A 24,471-nucleotide genomic window follows, 5' to 3' on the forward strand; every position below is an offset into this window, starting at 1 on the left:
ACTTGATATAGTTTGGATGTTTGTCCCCTCCAAATCTCATGTCTAAATGTGATTTCCAGTGTTGGAGGTAGGGCTTGGCTGGAGGTGATTGAATCAGGGGGTTCGTCCTTCATGAATGTCTAAGCAGCATCCCCTTGATGATAAGTGAGTTTTAGCTCAGTTAGTTCATGTGAGATCTGGATGTTTAAGGGTCTGGGACTCCTCTTTCTCTTTCTTGCTCCTGTTTTTATCATGTGATGCACTTTCTCCCCACTTGTCCTCTGTCATGATTGTAAGCTTCCTGAGGCCCTCATCAGAAGCAGATGCTGGCACCATTCTTCCTGCCAGTTAAGGAACTGTGATCAATTAAGCCCCTTTTCTTTATAAATTACCCAGTCTCAGGTATTTCTTTATAGCAATTCAAGAATGACATAACACAAAATTGATAATGAGGAGTGGGATGTTGCTATAAGGATACTTGAAAATGTGGAAGTAGCTTTGGAACTGGAAATGGGCAAAGGTTGAAAAAGTTTGGAGGGCTCTGAAGAAGATAGGAAGATGAGGGAAAGTTTGGAACTTCTTAGAGACTGGTTAAATGGTTGTGACCAAGATACTAATAGAAATACGGACAGTGAAGACCACACTGATCAGGTCTCAGATAGAAATGAGAGTTTTTGGGAACTGGAGTAAAGGTCACTCATGTTACACCATAGCAAAGAACTTGTCTGCATTGTGTTCATGTTCTAGGTATCTGTGGAAGTTTTAACTTAAGAGTGATTATTTAGGGTATCTAATGGAAGAAATTTCTAAGCAGCGAAACATTCAAGATGTGGCCTGGTTGCTTATAATAGCCTATGGTCAGATATGAGAAAAAAGAAATAACTTAAATTTAGATGTATTTAAAAGGGAAGTAGAGTGTAAAACTCAGAGATATTTTGAGCCTGGACATGTGGCAGAGAAAGAATCCAATCCAAGCAGGCTGTGGAGCAATCACTTGCTAGAGAGACTAGCAAGACTGAAAGGCAGCCAAGTGCCAATACTCAAGACAATGGGAAAAAGGCCCCAAATGTATTTATTTCAGAGATCTTGGAGACAGCCCCTCCTATCATAGGGCCAGAGGCTTAGGAGGAAAGAACGATTTCAGGGACCAGGCCCAAGATGGCGCTGCTCTGCTCAGCCTCAAGACACTGCTCCCACATTCTGGCTGCTTCAGCTCCAACCACAGTTAAATGGGCCCCAGGTTCAGCTTAGGCTGCTGCTTCATAGGGTGCAAGCCATAATCCTTGGTGGCTTCCATGTGGTGTCAATCCTGCATGTACACAGAAGGGTACTGTGGCAAGGGTGAAAAAGGCTTGGCAGCTTCTACCTGTGTTTCATGGAATATATAAGGAAGCCTCTATACCCAGCCTTCCTCATATACTTGCCACAAGGAAGGAGAATTCACAGGGAACCTCTACTGGGGAAATGATGAGGGACACTGTGGGGTTGGAGTCCCCACACAGAGTCCCCACTGGGACACTGCCTAGTGGAGCTGTGGGAGGGGGGGACACTGCCCTCTAGACCCCAGAATGGTTGATTCACCTGCAGCTTGCACACTGTGCCTGGAAAAGCCACAGGCACTTAACTCCAACTTGTGAGAGCAGCCATGGGGTCTGCACCCTGCAAAGCTATATAGGCAGAGTTTCTCAAGGCCTTAAAAGTCCACCCTTTGCATCAATATGTTCTGGATGTGGGAAATAGAGTCAAAGGAGATTATTTTGGAGCTTTCATATTTAATGACTGTCCTGCTGGTTTTCAGATTTGTATGGGACCTATTACCCTTTCCTTTTGGCCAATTTTTATCTCTCAGAATAGCAATGTTTACCTAATGCTTGTACTATTATTAGAGCTTGGGAGTAAATAACTTGTTTTGATTTTAGAGGCTCATAGGTGAAAGGAGATGAGTCTCAGATGATACTTAAGACTTTGGATTTGATGTTTGAACGAGTTAAGACTTTGGGGGACTGTTAGTAGGAGATGATTATTTTGTGATGTGAAAAAGACATGAGATTTGGAGGGCCAGGGGTAGAATGATATGGTTTACATATTTTTTCCCTCCACATCTCATGTTGAAATGTAATCCCCAGTGTTGGAGGTGGTCTTGGTGGGAGGTGTTTAGATCATGGGGGCAGATCCCTTATGCATGGCTTTAGCACCATCCCTTTGGTAATTAGTTGGTTCCCATGAGAACTGGTTGTTTAAAAACGTGTGGCATCCTCCTGCTCCCCTTGCTTCTGCTCTCACAGTGTGATGTGCCTGCTTCCCCTTTACCTTTTGCCATGATTGTAAGCTTCCTGAAGTTCTTACTAGAAGCTGAGCAGTTGCTTATGCTATGTTTGTACAGCCTGTAGAACTATGAGCCAATTAAACCTCTTTTAAAATTAATTACCCAGTCTCAGGTATTGCTTTACAGTAATGCAAGAACCTACTGATATATACTAGTTTAAAATTACCATTGAAAGCTCTGCTCTCATCTGCAGTTGATCTGGGCACAGTGGTTTTGACACCCATTGGACAATACGATTGCTCAACTTTAATTTTTCAATCGGAATTGTGTAAGCTGAACTAGTTGAGATGTCTACAAGTGTTGACTATTGTTAGTTCTCATCAGTCCTCTTCAATTGGGGCATGAGCAAGATGAATTTTTTGCTCACAAATTGATGTGGATGGTCTGCCATTGTGTGCATCATCTTCAGCACCATCTAATTCCTTCTTAAAACAAGTTATCCATTTGTAAATGATTTCTTTGGGATGTTGTACCTATAAGTTTTTAGTAAAGTTTCAATTATTTCACCATTCTTCCATTTCACCTTCACTATAAATTTGATGTGTGTTCTTGCTTCAGTTTTAGCAGAATTCTTGTTGCTCTCATATGACTTCTTTTCAAATTGATATCTTATCCTTCTTAGTGCCTCAAACTAGATCCTGTTCAGATATGTTATAAAAAGTTATTCTGAATTTATTTTAGTGCAAATTTTGAAATACATCCATAGTCATTTTATATTTATTTTCCATGAAACTTTTGAAGACCCTTCACATACAATGAAATACTATTCATCCTTAAAAAAGAAGAAAATATTGTCTTTTGAAAAAACATGGATGAAACTGGAGGGCATTATGTTAAGTAAAATAAAGCAGGCACAAAATGACAAACATTGCATGATTTCACTTATATATGAACTGTAAAATTTGAACTCAGAGTAGCATGAAGTAAAATGGTAGTCACCAGAGGATTGGGGGTGGGACAATTGGGGAGATGTTGGTCAAAGAACATAAAATTTTATCTAGACAGAAGGACTATGTTCAAGAGATCCATTATACTTCATGGTGACTACAGTTAATGACAGTATGTTGTATATTTGAAAATTTCTAAGAAAGTAGATTTTAAGTGGTACTCATCAAAAAAAACAAATGCTAAAGTATGTGAGGTAATGCCCATGATAAATAGCTTGATTTAGTCATTATGCAGTGTACACAAACATTAAAACATCAAAAACATCACGTTGTAAAATAAAAATATATAGATTTTTACTTGTCAATTAAAGAATAACGGACGTTCTTGAAATAAAAAAACAAATAATCTAGTGCAGTTCCTTGTGAAACCAAATATATGGCTCTTGGAAAAGCAAAAATAAAAGAACAACAAGAAAAAAAGAGAAAAGATCCGTACTGATGAAAATTAAAGTTAAAAAGAGACTGTACAATTAATCATTATAGATTAGGAAAATGCTCCTAAATTTATATGTTTAGGAAATTAAGCAACTTAAATAATGTAAAAGCAGAAGACAACATTCATTGACATGAATTTTTAATTTTTTCAGAAATCGTATGTTGTCAAATTTTCTGAGGAGGAGAAAATTAAAGCTCTAATCATCATGGAATACATTAAAAGAAGTCAAAAGTATCATCCTATAAAACTCACAAGCTACATTCATGTTTATGTACAACCTTTCCCAAACCTGTCAAAGGACAGATAATGCTAGGATATAGAAACACTTTTCTGAGCAACCCCACTAATTTTGTGAGCCTATCATTGTCTTACTACCAAAATAGGAAGTGGATCGCCCAACAACTTAAAACTACTGTAATTGGAAACCTATATGAAAAAATCCTCAGTAAAGTGTTAGCACATCAGACCAAAGTTATAATATTCCCATATAACACACCATAATTAAGTGGAGTGTATGCTAAGAATACAAATATGTTTGTATGGGATATCCTATCAATAATTTTTAACGTTTAAAATTACAACAGGAATTCATTTAACATTCATATTGTAGTGCATCAGCTGTTCTTTGCTGAGTTTCTTCCCACTGATGTGTGGAATATCACTGAAGATTCAATTCAACTCAATTCTTCCTGTAGTGTTACAGAAATTTCTCCACGTAAAACTCTTCCTAAATCTATTAGAGACATAGTGCATGTAATTGGTAGTGAGACAAGGGAAAGAGCTCTGGGAGTTGAAAGAAAGCTGAAAGTGGTTTGGCTGTCTGGACTTGAGCCTTTTTCTCTATTCAATAAGCCAACAAATATTTAATGGTAAGGAATCATCATGGGACACATTCATACTCCCATGGTCCTTGTTCAATCCCAAGTCCTAAATGAAATACGTAAATGATAAAACGGGAAACGGGTGAAATAGAGTGTTGAGAAGAGGAGGTTTACCTAAGTCAATATTTATTATAGTTATAACACCTTAACTCAAAAGTATGTGCACATTTGGTGCGGCTCCCCTACAAGAACATTTGATCTGAAAGAAGCCAAAACCTGTTTCAACTTTCTCAAAATCTGTAGATAATTGAATGAGGTATGCGTTTATTAAAAAAAAAATTTATGTCAACAACTTGCTTGATCCAATTGCTTGAGATTTTCTTTTTGGAAAATAGCAATAAGACCTTTAACTGGAGAATGAAAGGTGGAGCAATGGCTTATGATACTTGGACTTAGAGTTTTGTGCAAAGTCCTTTGACTCTACCACAAAATAATTATATCAATTTTAGTCTAGAGCATAAAATTTGACTTTGGGTATGATAGAAAATGACTTAAAGATCCGTGTCTGTAATATTTGAGGTTTCTTTTAGTTCTGTGGGTTCTTTTTCTGAAATATTGAATAGAGGAGACTCTACAGAAGCATACTAATATCATTCTATACTTACCTCAGTTCAACCCTGCCCAGTGCAACATCTAGACAAAAATGGCATTCAGTAGAGGATATGGTGCCATTCTCTATGAGGATTTCTGGCATTTTTCAAATCTTCATTTTATGGCTATTATCACCTTATCTACTGATATTCTGTACTGACATATGTACATTTCAGTTTACATATTCTCATACAGTATAAGGTTAACTGCAAGGGAATTTACCTCAAACCCAAACAGTTCACATAACTTCAGAGATAATATGGATTAAGCAATTTTCATGGTTTAATCCATAAAATCACTGCAGGTTGCAGGTGTTGCTTATAGAGTAAAGACAGAGGCAACAGGAGAGAAAACCAGAGTAAAAAATATGGGGGAAAAGATAGGTATTTTCCTTGTAAATGTGGCCTTGTGGGGATTCTCTATGAATTGAAGCTGCTTGTAGATAATTCTGAGTGGATATAAAAAGAAGCAGGGCAAAGGAAGGTGGAACAAATAATCTGGATATATTAGCATCTCTTCTTAATTGAGGTTTTTGTGGTATATATATGTTATTTGCTTAGCCTCAGATTTAACGCACAAATTTATAAAATGGAGTTGTTGACTTACTATGGTTGTACCTCATAGCCATTCTTCATTAATTAGGATAATTGAGAGAAGAATATATATACGTCAAAATTACAGATAAGACATTTCCTAGTGGGATAACTCTAGAGCATTTTAAATTAATGTGGAGAAGAACACTTTTGGATTGTAGTCTACTTTTCTAGATCTTGATAATAACCCATTGATGTTTCTCTTTGTAGGTACTTCTCTTGTAGGCTGAGACCATGGACAAGGGAAATTATTCTAGGGTGCCGGAGTTTGTTTTGCTGGGACTCTGCAGTTCCTGGGAGCTCCAGTATCTCTTCTTTGTGTTTTTTAACTTGTTGTACATTGCCATTATACTGGGCAATCTTCTCATTGTTTTTACAGTGATTTCGGAACCTGCCCTGCATACACCCATGTACATCATGCTCAGTAACCTTTCTGTTTTTGATATTTTTCTTGCCTCTTATGCAACCCCTAAGATGATCCATGATTTCCTTCATGAACCCAAGACTATCTCCTTTGAGGGCTGCATGGCCCAGATATTCTTGCTCCATGTCTTTGCTGGTGGTGAGATGGTGCTCCTTGTAGCCATGGCCTATGACAGGTATGTAGCCATTTGCAAACCTCTCCATTATGCAACCATCATGAACTTGTGCACATGTACAGGCCTAGTGGTAGGATCTTGGGTCATTGGGGTTATGCACTCCCTGAGCCAGTTAGCTTTCACTGTAAATTTGCCCTTCTGTGGCCCAAACATAGTGGACAGTTATTATTGCGACCTTACTTTGGTCATCAAACTTGCCTGTACAGATACTTATATCCCTGAAGTGTTGATGCTTTTGGACAGTGGTCTTATGGGGGCAACGTCATTTTTTCTTTTGCTGATCTCCTACACGGTCATTCTGATTACTGTGCGGCGACATTCCTCAGCAGGTATGGCCAAGGCTCGCAGCACTCTGACTGCCCACATTACTGTGGTGACCCTGTTCTTTGGGCCCTGTATCTTCATCTATGCCTGGCCTTTCAGCAACTTACCAGTGGATAACATTCTGTCTGTATTCTCTACAGTTTTCACACCTATATTAAACCCCCTTATTTACACATTGAGAAACAAAGAGGTAAAATCAGCAATTCATAAACTGAAGACCCAGTATGTAACTTCCAGGCTGTCTTCCCAGCTCTCTCTCATAAGACTAGATTTGTTGAATTGAGTAGACAAGTGGGAACTTGAGACACAGACTTTGTCTTTTTCTTCTAACCGTCAATGTTTTTAACAGTTAATTTGTTTGCTTGAAATTATAAATGCATGTTCTTTGTTAAATACTTGTAAAGAAGCCTATACACAATTATGCATTCTTCAGTCATACTTGCTATAGTTTTGTAGTTAATTTTCTTATATTTGCTAACTAAAATCAATACAGAGTGTTTCACAAATGATTGCACAATTTAAAATATTTTGATAAAATAGGAAATTGTTTGATAAAAATTTACGTGCATATTCATACTTGCTAAACTAAAACTGCTGTTTCTTTTATGGTTAAGATATACAAAGTAATTTGTGAGATTTACCTTTAGCAGTAAAAACATTCCATTAACATTCTTTTCTTCATACATTTTACATCAAAAAGTTTATGCTCTGTATTAAAAAGATCCATAGACTAATTAAGCATGTAAAATTAACTTTATAAGAATTTAAGATAACACTTTTCAAATCTACTTTTATTTTATTTTTTCCTCCTCACATACAAAACTTGAGAGATGCAAGAGATCACCTTTTATGAAGCTGTATAAAATCACTTGATGTTGCCAAGGTACCATTTATTCTTATCATTTTGTCACCAAAATGGTGTTAACATAGAAATATGACAGTTAACTAGTTTTAAGTCCATAAAACAGTTACATAACATAGCATATAAAGCTTTAGACACTTGGCAATAAAACCACATAAAAATAGAACAAGAAGCAAAAGCAGTTACTTCAGAACAATGAACACTGTAATCTAAAAGTACATTATGATGCTGCCCCAGAGATGTGGGCTGAATTTTTATGTCCCCCACCCCCTGTAGTGCTATAGTCTGAACATTTTATGTCCTATTCATGTATTGAAATTCTTACCACCAAGTTAATGGTATGAGGAAGTAAAACCTTTGGTAAGTCATTAGGTCTTTTGGATGGAGCTCTCATGAACGTCATTAGTGGCCTCAGAGAATTCCTTCTTTTTGACACGTGAAGTTAGAGCAACTGCTGTCTATGATCTAGGAAGTCGGTACAGGCCACTTAATTTACCAATTTCTTTATCTTGAACTTCTTAGCCTCTAGAACTGAATTCCTATTGTTTATAAGCCACTCAGTTTGTGGCATTTTGTTATAACAGCCAGTATGAACTAAGACATCCAGTGTTAGGTACCACCCCAACTTCCTTCAAGGTGATTTCACTCTATTATATACTGTCCAGTCCATTTGGCACAAAATAAAAACAAACAACACAACATTTATCCTGTGGAGCTATCCTATTCATGTTATGCATTCACTATGCTTTTAAACACCTTGGTTTTATACGTTGGGTGATTCATCAATCCTGCACTGTAGTGTTGCTTCTTTCCTAGTATCAGCCATTATGATCAAAGATTACTTAGACAGAACAACTGCTATAGATATGACACATGCATATTTTTTTCCACAATGTGCTAAATATTCTAAGTCTATAAATCCATGGTGAGAGGTTATCAGACTTGTCTGGTGTTCTTCTTTTAAACTCATTAGCCTTGGTTCCACTTGAGGATTTAATCTAATTACTCTGCTAATTTTTACAAGAATACAAGGGTTTCCTTTGAAAGCACAAATATCAGGATGCTCCATACCACTGCATGCTTAAACTAAGGTAGCAGGAAATTTACATGCATTATAAACTAGTCTCTTCTTTCAAAAAGAACTTCATCAGGATGGATTGTGAGATTCTTCTGTTCATCTAATACAGCTTTAGAAAAGTATTAAATCTACCAAATACCTATTCTAGGAAGCTGAATCAGACATACTGAATGCATATTTTAATGCCGTCACTGGTTCTGGAGAAAATTTAAGTCCTGAACTAGGAAGCTGGTATTTTGGAACCTTATCTTTCAGCGTCTGAAGCATAGCCCACATTGTGAACAAAAAGAATACAGCTAGGAACCCACACAAGACTAGGTAGAAGAGCAGGAGTAAACCTCCTTTCCTCTCTCTCACTAGTGGTCCAGGAAGCAGTCTCCTGCTGGGTGACAGGTCAGTGTGCCTCTGCTGCTGCCACCAACACACGTGTCACTAACATTCATCTGTAGCCTTCTCTTCTATGGACAATCACTGTGAGATGGAAAGTCTCATTTCCCAGAACATTTACTAAGCCATGACCCAGAATGGGAACAGGCGATTCTAAGAAAACGCCACCTCAGGGCCCCTCTGGCACTTGGTGATTTGCCCCAAATATTCTTCACTGGTCAGGATGTAGAGGAACTTCCACTCAGCCTGATTTGGGTTGAAGAATTTCTCCTTCTTTGTTATAGTGGGTGTGGGGAAAATGAGATGACTGGTGGCAGCAGCAGCTCACAGGCAGTGACCCAGGGGGGTGGGGTTTCAAGGACTGTGGAGGCCATGGCCCTGCTCAGGCAACAGCAGCTGAGAGTGGGAAACAGGTCAAGGATGCCTGATCTCTCCAGCACACACTCAGTCAACTGTAGTTGCTTGCATATCATATTGTAAATATACTCATGTATTTTATATGTCATATCATATTTTCTTAAATACTAAAAATTCCTAATGAATTTAATGAAGACATATTTCATATAATTCATCATATTTTGTATCATTGAGCATAAAATTTTAATCTGCTAATTTAATGAGAAAATAAATGTAAATAAAACCATTGTTTTATTTTGTGTTACCTTAGTTTCTAATGAAGCTTTAAAAATATATTTTGTCAATTGCCCTAACACTTCATTCTCAGTTACAGGCTTAGTTATTATTTTAATTACCGTTTGTACTTTTGCCGGGTTGAAGAAGAGTACAGCTGTTTCTACATTTGTGATTACCTGTAAAAAACTTTTAGGGTTAAATTCACTTTTAGTTTTGTGTATTTCTATGCATTTTGACAAATGCATAGAGTTCTACGTCCACCACTACAGCTCCACACAGAATAGTTCCATCACCAAAATTTTCCCATTGCTATTCCCATATAGACAACTTCTCACCACCTCCTACACCCCTGGAAACCACGGATTTCTTTTTTTCTCTGTAGTTTTGCTTTTTTTCAGATATTCATATAATCCTGTAGTGTGTAGCTTTTTGGAATCTGGTTTCCTGCTGGCGCTTTAGCAAAATGTATGTGAAATTTATCAATGTTGCTTTGAGGGTTATGGTTTATTGATGAAGAATGTATGGGTGGTTTGGAAATTAATAATGAAGTTGCTACAGACATCTCTATATAAGGTTTTGTGTGAACCTACGTTTTCATTTCTTGTGAGTAGATAGCTAGGAATAAGATGATTGAGTCACATGTAGTCATGTTTTTTTAAGACGGCTTTACTAAGGTATAATTGATAGGCAATAAATTGAATGTAGTAAAGTGCACAATTTGATGTTTTGACGTATGCCCATAAAACTGTCTCTACAATCAAAATAATGAATGTATCCATGGTCCCAAAAGTTTTCTGCCACCCCTCCCCAATCCACTACTTGTTCTACTGTTTTTCCTACTTTAACTCAGTATATTTATTTGAATTTATCTATTTTTATACATGTATCAATATTATGTTCCCTTTTTATTGCTTAGAAGTAGTTCATTGTATGGGAATACCACAGTTTATTGATTAATTCATTGTCGATAGACATTTGTATTGTGCCTCAGTTTTGCCTATTACCAACATGGTTGCTTATTTGTATATAAGTCTTTGTATGGATATATATTTTATTTTTCCATTTTTAGGCAAATAATAAATTGGAATGTCTGAATCATGTTGTAGGTGTATGTTTAACTTTTTAAAAGAAACTGATAGACCCTTTTTTAAGTGCTTACATTATTTTATGTTCCTATATTCCCATGAAAATTTCACTTCCTCTACATGTTCGCTAAACTTGTTATTTTTCATTTTAATTTTAGCTTCCTCACAAGTGTGGAGTTGCAGCTAATTGTATTTTAAATTTACATTTCCCTAATGACTAATTATATTGAACATATCAGACATAATTTAAGTGAGACTATATTGCTAAAGGAAATGTTTTCCAGGATTATACTATCTTCCTAAACTTGCATAATCCTAATGTCAGCCTCAAAATGTATAAGGTGCAGAATTACAAGGAACAAGAGAGAAACTTCATGACCATCATTAAAGATTTCATTAAAATCTTCATTCACTGTTTGTAGAAATACGTAGCAGTCTGTGTACAGTCAGGAGACAGAAACCATACAACAGATTAAGTAGTTTGGTATAAAGAATGAACTATAATGGAAAAGTAACTGTAAGATATAAGGAAACTCTAGGTGGTGCCCTATAGCAAAGAGAAAGTACCCAACGAACCACAATCTTAACAGAGGTTAAGTTTCATTGGGAAATGAATGGTTCATCTCATTGGTGAGTAAAAAAGCTCACTGATTTGGCTAGGTCAGAGCTGGTCTCCCAACTGCTGGGCAACTAATAGCCCACCTCTTATGCAAGCTGGGGAGGAGGTGATCAGAAACCAGTGGACTGGATGCACAAAGGAAATCTAGGTGCTGGTATGGGTAGGAACTCTTCCAAATTGTTGGGGGGGGGACCCTGGTTTCTGTGTGAAAAGTCTCGTGAAAGGTTATCACAAGACCATGGCTGTGAGGTTGTGGAGAGATCAAGTTTCGGGCCTGTGACTGGGGCAGTATCCATTGGTTTTCCTCACACCTGTGTTGCTGACCCCAGCAGAGGCCTGAACTGGTAAGAGGGTTTCTTCCTCCTGCAATGTGCTTCTAGCATCTTTCTCTGAGAAAGCTAAACATTGTTCTCACTTTAAAGGGAGAAATACTTAAAGAAATTCCATTGTTCAACACCTAGCCCATATTGAAGGCTACATTCAAACCTGAGAGACAATAAACTGATAACTGAAAAGAAGCACAAATTTGTAGCTTTGTAGAATAATTTGGAAATATCTAATAGCAATGCTGAAGATTTGAATTTTGTACAATTTAGCAATTACTCTCCAAGTGTACATTCTGGAGAACCTCTAGCACATATTTATTTATGCAAGTGCTCATTTTAATGTTGTTCATAATAGCAAGAACTAGAAACTATCCAGATGTCTATTCACCAAAAATGACAAACATGCAGTATACTGTATTTAATGGAGATCCTACAGAAGTAAAATGTATAAACTGAAACTATGTGTGTCACTATTGATAACTGTTAAATATCAATTATTGAATGGAAAAATATTAAATTGTCAAATAATACATGAAGGATGATACTGCTTGTATGAAATTAAATAAATATGCCAATAAATCATTTAATAGTTCTCTTTACTTTTAGTGTCCTTGAAATATTACAAATCATTTTGTAGAAGGGTAAACTAAGGCTAAGAGATTTACAGTGATTTGTCCAATAACATATTCTTTGTTATTGTTAGAATTGAGAATAGGAACCCATATCCTTTAAGTTCTAATTAATTACCCTTTGTTCCATATTACACATGCAAGGACCCAGTATGCTCTTCCATTCCTAAGTCAAAGTATTTCTCACTTAGGCAAAAGAATGTACTTTCCCACACATTTTCTCTGGAGTAGCAGGTTCATTTGTATAGAATTAGCAGAAGATACTTCACTCCACATAGTGCCCAAGGGCTGAATGACTCTCACTTTTTCTCCTATGGACTTATCGTCCTCATTGTAGTTTTCAGCAATGTGGGATGTTATTTGCCTTGTTCAATTGAGAATATCTGTTGAAACATATTAATTCCCATTGGAAGATGAACCTTGGCTAATTTAATACTGAATCTTAAAAGCTGCAATTGGTCACTTAGATAAATTCATGGTACTCTTACAATTTGACAAAAGAAAAAGGCACTAACCACCCGCACCCCGATAACTTATGGAAAAAATAAATGATTAATTTAAAAAAGATGAGGATGTCCATGTGTCTGTATCTTAGTGTGCCAGGGATGACTTGTGAGAAATTATGTAAATAGATGAAGTATACTTGGGGAGACACTTGAGAAAATTATGAAAAACTCTGACTGCACCTAGGAAAATTCATCATGACACTCTTACCTATTACCTAAAGAAATTAAATAGGCATGAAAATCAAGGCTATATATTGCTTTATAGAGTAAAACTACACAAAAATATCATGAGAATGTTAAATACTAAACTCATGTTATAGGTCTGTAGTTATAGCATAATCAATAATTTATTTTTATTTGCACTTAAGGTATATAACACGATTTATTTAACCCTACAGAAGTAAAATGCAAATTTATTTTTCTTAAAGCATCTCATTATTTCTATAACTTAAAAAAAATTGGTAATGTATGGTTTACTTCCAATGTAACAGACAAACTATTTTCTCTATGCTTCAACTCAAACCAGTTGTGTCATTATTTTTGCATTAGCTTGTTGATTGTTGGTACTGTTTTTTATTACTTAATTAGGATATTGTATTACCAAGTAGATGAAATGTTTTTGCTCCACGTAAAGATGGAGTTTATGTGGGTGGTTTATGGTTTGCAGAGTTCTAGGCCATTTACTGGGAAGGATTCTATGCACGGGAAAGTAAGAAGGTAAAACTATTCAGTGAATGACAAATATAGGGTGAAATATATTGGCATTAATACTATAACATGTTTATCGACAATGTACTTTTGGCACATCTCTCTACCAAATCCTGCGAATGATTCATAAGAAGCACAAGAATTCAAGAAGTTTCAGTGTGGAAGAGAAATAATAGAGTTAGCCATCATAATAATATTTCTCTTCCACACTGGGAGTCTTACCTTATGTTTTGAGAGTCCCCAGCTAAACAGGGGCTCCATACCAGAGTGGCTAGCAATCCTGTCCCAATGAGAAATGAAAATGAACTTGTTGTGGGTGTTTCTAGTGTGTGTTTATCAGACATTTCTTTTACCTGGTGAAAGGCTTAATGCCTAATTGTCAGCACCAGGGAGTTCCTCACACAGGAAACTTTATATTGGCAGATGCACCTGCAGCTTTTGTCTGACCTATGTCTAGTTGATGTCTACCAGACCAGCACTCTGGAGGCTGGGTGCCTGATCTTGTGTTCTCGCAAGCATTCCAGGGAAAACCCAGCCTGGACCAGCCCCTGGTTCTTCAGGTGGATGGTGCAAATTCAATACATCACTAAAATAGCAAAAACATTCAAGGATTTTTATTTAGTGATCAGGCAGGGAGAGTGCAATAAGTTGGGAGGGCAGTCCTTCATCCCAGGGTCATGTGGGGCAGGAATGAAGAGTCAGGCAGAGGGAGGGTGAGAAAGTCTGTCATCTAGCAGTATACCTGAGGGAAAAGGGTATGGGTTACTTTAAGTTCACCGGAAAATGACTGAATGGTCCATTTAAAGAAAGTGACAGGAAAGCAGGAAGCCCAGTCTGCCAGGTGGGAAAGATGCCTCTAGTTTTTAATCTCTGGCCACCAGTTTGAACCATTTGAATATAGTGTAGAACTGGAAACTGTGTCAAGGGTAACTGAGCCCTGCTTCTGGTATGAGAAAGTGGAATTTGTATTCAAAATGTATGCCAAGCCAACATAATTCAGTACACCTTGGGAGAAGATATAACGCATACGCAATCAAAGTGCTACAGAAACATTAGAACATAGACATTTTGACTTAAGCCTCTAGGAAGGCTTTTAGAGGTGGTAACATCTGTGTTGGAATAGACATCTGTGAAGGACATGAAAAAATGGATAAGGAATTGTTTATCAGCTTAATAAATATTGAGTAGCCTGTTTTTAAAAATTATTTATTTATTTATTTTTGCTAAAGAGCAGGGTATGGCATAGGTAAAAACAGGTTATATATTCTTTGCTCTCATGCTAAGGACATTAGATTTATATATAAGCTTAAGGAATGATGAGATGTTTCAAGTGAAAGAGTGAGGTCCAGGAGAAAGGTAGGTTTTCCTTTACAGTTAATTCAGAAAAGTTTGAAGGAAAAGAGTTGAGTTGGGAAATTGTGAGAGCCAAGGTTTGAGATGGCTGTGTACAGTCACATTCAAAAAGTATCAGAAACAGATTGGAATATTGGAATGTGGGGGGCAGGGGGAAACAGTACCGCAAAATTAGCGGTCATAATACAGAGGTGATGACTGATGCTAGGGAGATGAATGGAATGCTGAAGAAAGGGAGATAACAAGGAAGAGAAAGAGATTAATAAGGACATAAAGAGACAAGAGTTCAAGAAATATAGAAGGAAAAAAGAAAAAAAATTAGAATGCCAGAGGCTAGGACCTCTTGGAATCTACTTTTAAGGGGCAGTAGCATGAATAAAGAAAGCTAATATTAAAAATTCTGAAAGGAAAATGAAGAGGCGTTCTGTTTAAGAGTTAGCTATCATTACCAGGTCTTTGCGGCCATTTGATAAACTAGTTTTCCTGACCATGGCAACAAAAGGTATAGTTAAGCATGTTAAAAGTCTGAGTAGTAAAAAAGATTTGGACGGAAACGTAGACACTCCTACACAAAATTTCTTTTCTTAAAAAAACAAAAATTAAGGAAAAAACAAAGAGAATAGAAGAGTTTAGGACAGTTTTTTTTTCTTATTTCTTTGATAAGTGAATCTGAACAGTTGTCAGTAGATGAAAAGATTAAATGAAAAGTGAAATGAAACAGGAAGAGACTAAAAATGCAAGCCAAAGACAGCTTAACCCAGTGGCACAGTGGTTCTCAACTGGGAGTCATTTTTCACCTCCTCAGCTGGACATTTTGTAATGTTTGGAGACATTTTTGGTTGTCATAACTGGGGGGAAAGTGTAACTGGCATCTGATGGGTGATGGCAGAGATGCTCCTGAATACCCTACAATAGTCACATGACAGTCTGTTTCAACACAGTAATTCAACCCCAAATGTCAATAATGCCAAAGTTGGGAAACTCTAGCTCAACCGACTAACCAATGGCTCATAGTAGGTGAAAAGATTAAAATCATGAACATATATTCAGGGAATTCCCAGTTGTAGCACAGTGTCAATGGCATCGGTTTTGTATTCAGATCTGAAACAGTATGTCGTAGTGTGGCAAGAGCTGGCCTTGGAGTCAAATACTAGGGTTCAAATTCTAGTTTAATGACTCTCCAGCTATGGAACTTCAGGGAAACTGCTTATCATCTTTGTATCTCTGACTTCTTATTGTAAGACAGAATTAGTAAGTGCATTTACCATGTAGCATTATGGGAAGATTCAATTACTATATATTAAGAGCGCAGAACAGTGCCTGACACTTTGGTGCATAGTAAATATTAAATATTATTTATATTATCTGATTTCAAATCCTCACTGAGATGTTCTGACCCTTACTAGCTGTCTGACCCCAGATTACTAAACATGTATAATCTTTGTTTTTCTCTTCTGCAGTTTAATAACCCCTTTTCCAAAGGTCTATTGTAAAGATCACTTGATAAAACATGTATACACAGTAGATGTTATCTAGCAGCGTCGGAACAAATGCAAGCTCTCTTTGTCCTTCATTTGTAAATTTTAAAATTATGATTCGTCATTCACTATATTTAAATCTGCCTCAATTTTTAGCTTAATACATTACATTCATACAATTAACTTTTTCATTAAGTAGAGTTGATCATTTTATGTAATAAATACATGAACTTGAGCAAGGACACGTTTATTTCACAAATGGAGGAACAAAATGAGTCACACATGGGATAAAGTGATTACATTATGTTTCAGAATCCTCTTAATTATTGCCTTTTTTTATATTTTAGACACTGATTTGTTGCTACTAAAGCTTTAAACAATTATAATGAGTCTTTTTTTTGTCATAGTTTCAGAGTTTAAAATAACGTATATCCAAAATGTGGCCCAGTGGAATGCTTCTCTGAACATTCTTCCAATAGAGGACACAATATGATTGTTTACTGTGGGGCTTCCCTGTGTGGACTGCAACTGCATTCATCTAAATGAGAGGCTAGGTCTGTAGCCTAGAGACAAAGTAAAGACTCTGGCTTCTTGTCTGAAATAAATTAGCAGAAAAAGATGCTCATGTTCTCACATGGGACCAGAATTAGATCATCACTCTCTCAGGTCTCTTACTATGACTGTTGTCAACAGTTAATTGTCAGAACTAATATGGTTTCCTAAAACAGCACTTCTTTAAAGCTTTTCCAGTTCAACTGGACTAGATTTATATAGTAGGGTTTTACAGGGTGAAAAACATAAGATGCAAATTTTTAGATATTTTCAAGAGCATGAGAGGTTTATAATCATTTTTACTTCTCTAACCAATTTTTTTTTTAAAAAAACACTTCATTTTCTGGCATTAATTATAAAGATATTTTAAGAAGATCATGGAGAACTCTAGCAGGGAGAACGTAAGTGGGCTGAAATCAAATTCTGATAGGCAAAGAAAATGAAAAATTTAGGTTCTGCTCTTGGATAATCAACAGAAAATGGGATTTAGATAATTCAGGTCAGTCATAATATGTGTTTTAAGAAATTATTGGATGACTAATGGATAAACTCAGTTGGAACTATAGGCCAGTATAATATACATTCAATAGGATCTGTTTAGTAGGAATTGCCTAAATTGGAAACGACTCCTGCAGCAGCACGAAGGTAAATTTCTATTAATATGGGGTGTTTAACGTATTAAGATTCTATGTTGCAATGCAATTACTTTGATAGTAGAATGTCATGACTTATCCTGCTTAAACTCTAAAGTTTTCTATAAAGTAGGTATTTTTACACCTCCCATTTTTTTAAGGTGTGGAATTAAAGTCCAGACAAAATAATTAGCCAAAAGTTAATCTGTGTGACTTTACATCATGTAATAATAATCAAGTTATGAATATCTCTTCAAAGGTTAAGAAGAATGCCATATAATTGATGATGTAAGATGACCACAAGACAAGTAGATGCAAACACTTTTTGTCAACCTATAAGGCCTGTGGAGCTGGACTCTAGGTCACTCCTCTAGTCTTGTTGTCATGAGTCAGCTTCTGGGTAAGCTCATTTCCTACTATATAATAGACAAGGACTATCCAAAAACTCAAGGGGTTCTAATTATATTGATTAAATTATTAAGCATTATTTAGACATTTACATAAGTTCTTTCCTATTATCCACCTATCCAGACATACTGCTATGGCCTCTTCAAAATTTTTGCATTCAGCAAATGCACATTATATCTGAGATCTCAGAATCCTTCACCTTAAAAGTATTCTTAATTCAAATTCTGATTCCTTTCTATTTATCCTCCTTTAGAGTTGTTTCAGAACAAGTCTGCAGCCTGGAACCATGGATAAGGCCAATTCTTCAGTGGTGCCTGAGTTTGTACTGTTGGGACTCTGTAGTTCTCAAAAACTCCAGCTTTTCTATTTTTTTTTCTTCTCTATGTTGTATATGGTCATTGTGCTGGGAAATCTTCTCATTATCCTCACAGTGACTTTTGATACCAGCTTGCACTCCCCTATGTACTTTCTCTTGGGAAACCTTTCCTTTATTGACATTTGTCAGGCTTCTTTTGCTACCCCTAAGATGATTGCAGATTTTCTGAGTGAACACAAGACCATATCTTTCAGTGGCTGCATAGCCCAAATTTTCTTCATTCACCTTTTTACTGGAGGGGAGATGGTGCTACTTGTTTCGATGGCCTATGACAGGTATGTAGCAATATGCAAACCCTTATACTATGTGATCATCATGAGCCGAAGGACATGCACTGCCTTGGTAACGATATCCTGGGCTGTGGGCTTGGTGCACACATTAAGCCAGTTATCATTTACTGCGAACTTGCCTTTTTGTGGACCTAATGTAGTAGACAGCTTTTTTTGTGATCTTCCTCGGGTGACCAAACTTGCCTGCTTGGACTCTAACATCATTGAAATACTAATTGTGGTCAATAGTGGAGTTCTTTCTCTAAGCACTTTCTCTCTCTTGGTCAGCTCCTACATCATTATTCTTGTCACGGTTTTGCTCAAGTCTTCAGCTGCAACGGCAAAGGCATTTTCTACGCTGGCTTCCCATATTGCAGTAGTAACATTATTCTTTGGACCTTGCATCTTCATCTATGTATGGCCCTTTACCATCTATCCTGTGGATAAATTACTTGGCATATTTTACACTGTTTTCACCCCCATATTAAACCCCATTATTTATACACTAAGGAATAGGGACATGAAGGCTGCCATAAGGAAAATTGTGAACTATTACCTGAGGCCAAGGATAATTTCTGAAATGTCACTAGTAGTGAGAACTTCCCTTCATTAAGACAAAATTCCTTCAAATTCCTCAGGTCAATACTCTGTTTAATATTTTAAGCCTTTTTTGTGGTGTACCTCAATTGTGGGGAAAGTTGTGAAGAAGATACTATAGAGAATATTCAATGAATATTAACAAGTCTTTTTCTAGGTATCAAGTGAAAGTTAAATATCAAAAACATGGAAAAATCACTGTTTAGATTACTAGTTCCAGAAATAAAATATGGGTACTAGATGGATAATATGTATGCATTTACTGCTTTTGTTACAGGTAAATGTAAATATGATGAAAAAAAGCAACGAGAACCTAATTCTTTGGTGGACATACATTCAAACATTTGTCAGGTTTTATGAGTTTTCTTAATGACATGCCTAAAACGTCTATATGGATGAATAGCATTTAAGAATCTGAAACTGAATTTTGCCAGCTTCAGGGAATAGCCAATCTGTGATTTAATACAAGTGCTTAAGTTTAAGTGGAGATTATTAGGTTGTGAGACGCCTCTCCCCACATCAATTATACCTATCCCATATGGTTTTCAAATAGCTAGCAATGCTTTAAAATATGGAATGAAATATACGCAGAAGCTTCCATTTTAAACCTTTCATTTAAAGGGCTTTCTCTGATTGGCTAGATAATTCCAATTTCCTTTTAGATTATGATTGTAGAAAAGAGAGGAGAATCTAGAAAGCTGAACTATTTTCACACCAAGATTTTCATTTGTGCCACTTCTCTTGTTCCTATAGTGCAGCTGCCAGTGGCTTATGTTCAGGCACCCAGTGGTGCTCATCCTCCAGCAAGTTTTAAGCAAGTTTTATTGCCAGCCTTGGCCTTAAATTCTCTGAGCCCCATTTTCATTTCACCCTCTGTGAACTAGCTCTGGTCCAGCGCAACCCAGAGAACCTCTCTCCATCCAGCGGGCCTCACTCATATTCTCTCCAAAGCGTTCTGAAACTCATCCTTGGGCAGGGCATCACCCTTCCACATTTATTTCTTCCTTGGTTTCTCTCCTTTAGGCCTAGGTTTTTTTTTTTTTTTTTTCAAAGTAAACTAAAGACTCTTCAGATTCAGATTTAGATTTAATCAGTTTTTACATGTACTCTTTTTTATTTTATTTTTTTACCATTGCTCTATAGTATTATGAAATATCACATAAATAGATTCATGTAGCCACGACTACCACAATAAGGACATAGCCCTCTTCCATCACTTCCAAGAAACTTTCCTGTGCTGTCTCCCCTGTGATCTTAACCCCTGGCAACCAATGATCTGGTCCCCATCACTCTATTTTATTTTTTCATTTCAAGAGTGTTGTAAAATGTATCAGCTATTCAAATGGCCTTTTGTAATAATTTTTTAAAAATTAAATGTGATTGTATTTGTGAAACATTTTTGATATCTTTTTTTGTGTGTCTGTGTCTGATTTAAAAAATCCTTCTCTCTGTCAAGATCATAAAGACATTATTTAGATTTTCTTCTGTAAATTAAAACGTATTTTGCTTTTTATACTTAAGAATTTCATCCCTTTGTAATTCATTTTGTAAATGTTGGGAGATTGGAATCTATTTTTATATATTTGTAAATATGTAGAAATCAGACTTGGTATCATTTATTTAATAGTTCATCATTTCCCTCCATTTGCAATACTACCTCTCTTATATTTTCAGCTTCAGTGTACGTATGGATTTGTTACTAGACTCTGTTCTGTTTCGTTAACGTATGTGCTTAACCCTGCACCCATGTTATACTGTTTTAATTTACTATAGCTTTAAAATAAATCTTGATGTCTGATAGATTAAGTTCTCTCATTTTTCACAGTGTCTTTGTTAGTTTTATCCCCTTCATGTTCTGTAAACATTTTACAATCAGCTTGTCAGATTTCTTAAAATATTATTTCGGGATTTTGTTGTAATTGCATTGGATTCACGTGTTAATTAACATACAAAGGTATTTATTATATTCATTGTATATCAACACATATATTAACTTGTAGAGAATTGACATCTTTTACAAATAAATGTTGAAAAAGAAAAAACATGTCAACAAAAAATTACAAATATTTACGTAAAAACCATAACTTGCAAAACAACAAATACTCTAAGCTTATGTACAAATTTAAAGATGTGCATTTAGAGAAAATTATAAAACTTAACAAAAGGTGGTAATGAAGCATGTATTAGTAAATAAAACTTAAGTGAAGATAGACACTATATTAATAAATAGAAAAACAGTATTGTAAAAGATGTCAATTCTCCCTTAGGGTATTTTTTTAGAGTTATTTTTTATTCTCCTTGTAGCAGCTAATTCCTTTTACCAGTTGCTGGTTCTTTATATTAAATATTCTTTGTTCAAATTACTCATGTCGGTTCTGTCTCCTGACTAGACTTGGCCAGACACAGATATTTTAAAGTATTTTGAAGATATCAAAAAATCAGAAGCATTCAAAAGCATCTGGTCAAATATGATAATGAGAGAAATCAGGAACTAGTTGAATAAAAAATGTCAGTAGCTTCATCCATTTATGCACTAAAGTGAAATTCATCTATGACATGCTTCAAAATATAAAAAAAATGATGGGGTTGGGCATGGTGGCTCACGCCTGTAATCCCAGGACTTTGGGAGGCCGAGGTGGGCGGATAACCTGAGGTCGGGAGATTGAGACCAGCCTGACTAACATAGACAAACTCCGTCTCTACTACAAATACAAAATTAGCTGGGCGTGGTGGCGCATGCCGATAGTCCCAGCTACTGGGGAGGCTGAGGCAGGAGAATCGCTTGAACCTGGGAGGCAGACTTTGCAGTGAGCTGAGATCGTACCATTGCACTCCATCCTGGGCAACAAGAGCAAAACTCCGTATAAAAAAAAAAAAAAAAGATAGCATTTATAAAGTGAATGCTATCATTTGGTAAACTCACTGTTTAAAATTTATTTCTCGTCTTTTTAATAATCGCCATCCTGACTGGTGTGACATGGTATCTCATTGTGGTTTTGATTTGCATGGTGAAACTGTGGAGAAATAGGAATGCTTTTATGCTGTTGGCAGGAGTGTAAATTAGTTCAACCATCCTGGAGGACAGTGTGGCTATTCCTCAGGGATCTAGAACCAGAAATGCCATTTGACCCAGCAAACCCATTCCTGGTTACATACCCAAAGGAATGTAAATCATTCTATTCTAAAGACACATGTACATGTATGTTTATTGCAGCATATTTCCACAAAATTTTCAAATTACTCTAGTTCCAATAAAAACAGAGACATTCCTAATGCTAATAGCAATGAATTTCTAATTTAATTAATTCCTATTTAAGGGAAACTATTAAAGGCACATAGCATTACATTTCAGTTAGGATTGTGATATTATGTGCTGTAGAATCCCACCTTAAATTTTGTTTAAAATATAAAAAATAAAGCAACTATTAATATAACTTGGTAATCAACTATTTAATACACACATTTCAAAGTAACAGAATAGTATTAAAAATTCTTTGTTTTTTCTTTCTGGTTTACAGATCCTATAGACTTTCCCTGCACTGCTGTACAAATTGACAGAGAAATACCTTTAACTGTATAAAATGGCAGAAGTGAACATTTCAGTAAATGTGGAAATAACGCTAGTCAATTGAAAAAGTGTAAAGTATCTTGAGTTGGCTGTCAAAAACTGGGATTTGAACATTGATTATATGACTATTTTGTGACCTTGAACAGATTACTTAGCTTTTGATCAAGTCACCAATCTCTTCAGTCTTTTAATTTTTAGGTATTTCTCTTAGAATAAAGAAAAGAAAAGAAAAAAAAAAACTTTTTAGTCTGCACAGGCTCTGTATTATATGGATCCCTCTTCACGATAACTCACACCATGAGTTAATTAACATATTTCTCCCTGGCTAAGCCAAACTCTACCATATTAGGGGATTTGTCTATGGTAGATGAATATATTCCTAAATTGCTTTTGATAATCTGGATATTTTAAAAAGTAAGAAGGGATGCTACCAAACCCAAGGCAGACTTTTATTTGTTTCCTGAGATCTCACAATTTGAGCTACTTCTGCTATGCTTATGAACTAAGTTGATGAGCAGTCCTTCTGACGAGGAACAGTCCTTCAGACAATGCCCAGCTCAGAAGTGTTCGAAGGAGCTGATGTGATACTCCAGACTTTACAGAGAGAGGGTGCCATGGCTAGTGGAGAGAGTACCTCAAAATGCCAACAGGATAAAAGATGAAGAAGCTTTAGTTCCATTGACTAAGTCTAGACAACTGGCGATAGTATAAGTCAAGTTAATCACAGGACAAGGAGGAAAGTATCAGAGGTACGCTTTCCAGGAACACAGAGTAACAGAGCCCTCCAGGAAAAAACAGAGTAGGTGATTGCAAAGGCACTTCAGGGTGGTCTTTAGAGGAACATAAAGGTGGGGTGTGGGTGGAATGGATCTGCCAGCAGAGCCACGATCCAGTATTTCACCATAGGTGTTTTACATTTTAAACTAATTTATGTTTCATCATAAATACTTTTCCATGGAGAAGATCCTTGCCACATTATATGTTGTATTTGCAATATATTGAAATTCCAACAGATTTAACTTCATACTGAGTACATGAAGGATATCATAAAACTACTAACATGTTAACAACAAGTTGCAGAAAACCACTCAACTTCATCTTGTGATGGAGTTCTCACCCTTAAAAATTCACGTTTGTTACTCCATAACTTTCTGAACATTTAGAGTTTGTTCAGCTTTTTAAAACTCGTTTACTCTCTGTCATAATATAGTCCTTAGGGAACTTAATGGTCATGATAATCTATAGAACATCGTATTAGTCACACATTGAAGGCATGCTCTGATTAGACCTGCGGGTAGGAAGTGACATACAAGAAGGTTAGCAATACCCTTAGATATTTTCAGAATTCTGCCAAATCATTTAGGTTTTGAGTTCAATACACTAGGGAAGGCTAGAGTATCTTCCCATTACGTAAAATACACGTTATTTTGCTTTATATTCTTTACCACTGAGAAAGAGGCACAGTTCTTGCAAGATCATTGAATGTTATAGGCAGCATAAAAACTGCTTCATAAATACTACTTTATATCAATTTTAGGTTGATTCATAGCATTTCCAGTTTTCAGTGAGTCCCTGTACTAATTCTGGTCTTCAGTGCAAACTGCCCTGCCATTCAGGCTATGTCAACCAGGAATCTAATGAAATGGAGATATCCATGATAAATAAGGAGATTGTGTAGATTATTTACAAAAGTCAATTAGATAAACAGCAATTACTAACTTTTAGGATT

General features: G+C 36.1%; 2 protein-coding genes across 2 annotated transcripts in view; both read left to right on the forward strand.

Moving 5' to 3' along the window:
• The window catches only part of LOC105499210 (olfactory receptor 4K1), a 43,561-nt gene that overhangs the window by 9,177 nt on the left and 9,913 nt on the right, over nt 1-24,471 (forward strand). Inside the window, exon 2 of the mRNA XM_024786895.2 lies at nt 6,228-6,352. The gene's annotated coding sequence lies outside the window, so the exon portion shown is untranslated. The remainder of the gene's footprint in view (nt 1-6,227; nt 6,353-24,471) is intronic.
• Nucleotides 18,219-19,190, forward strand: LOC105499209 (olfactory receptor family 4 subfamily K member 5). Its single transcript, XM_011771716.2, has one exon. It carries the CDS (start codon nt 18,219-18,221, stop codon nt 19,188-19,190), a length of 972 nt encoding a protein of 323 aa, XP_011770018.1.

The sequence above is a fragment of the Macaca nemestrina genome, chromosome 7 (genome assembly GCF_043159975.1).
Source record: "Macaca nemestrina isolate mMacNem1 chromosome 7, mMacNem.hap1, whole genome shotgun sequence".
NCBI classification, from domain to species: Eukaryota; Metazoa; Chordata; class Mammalia; order Primates; family Cercopithecidae; genus Macaca; species Macaca nemestrina.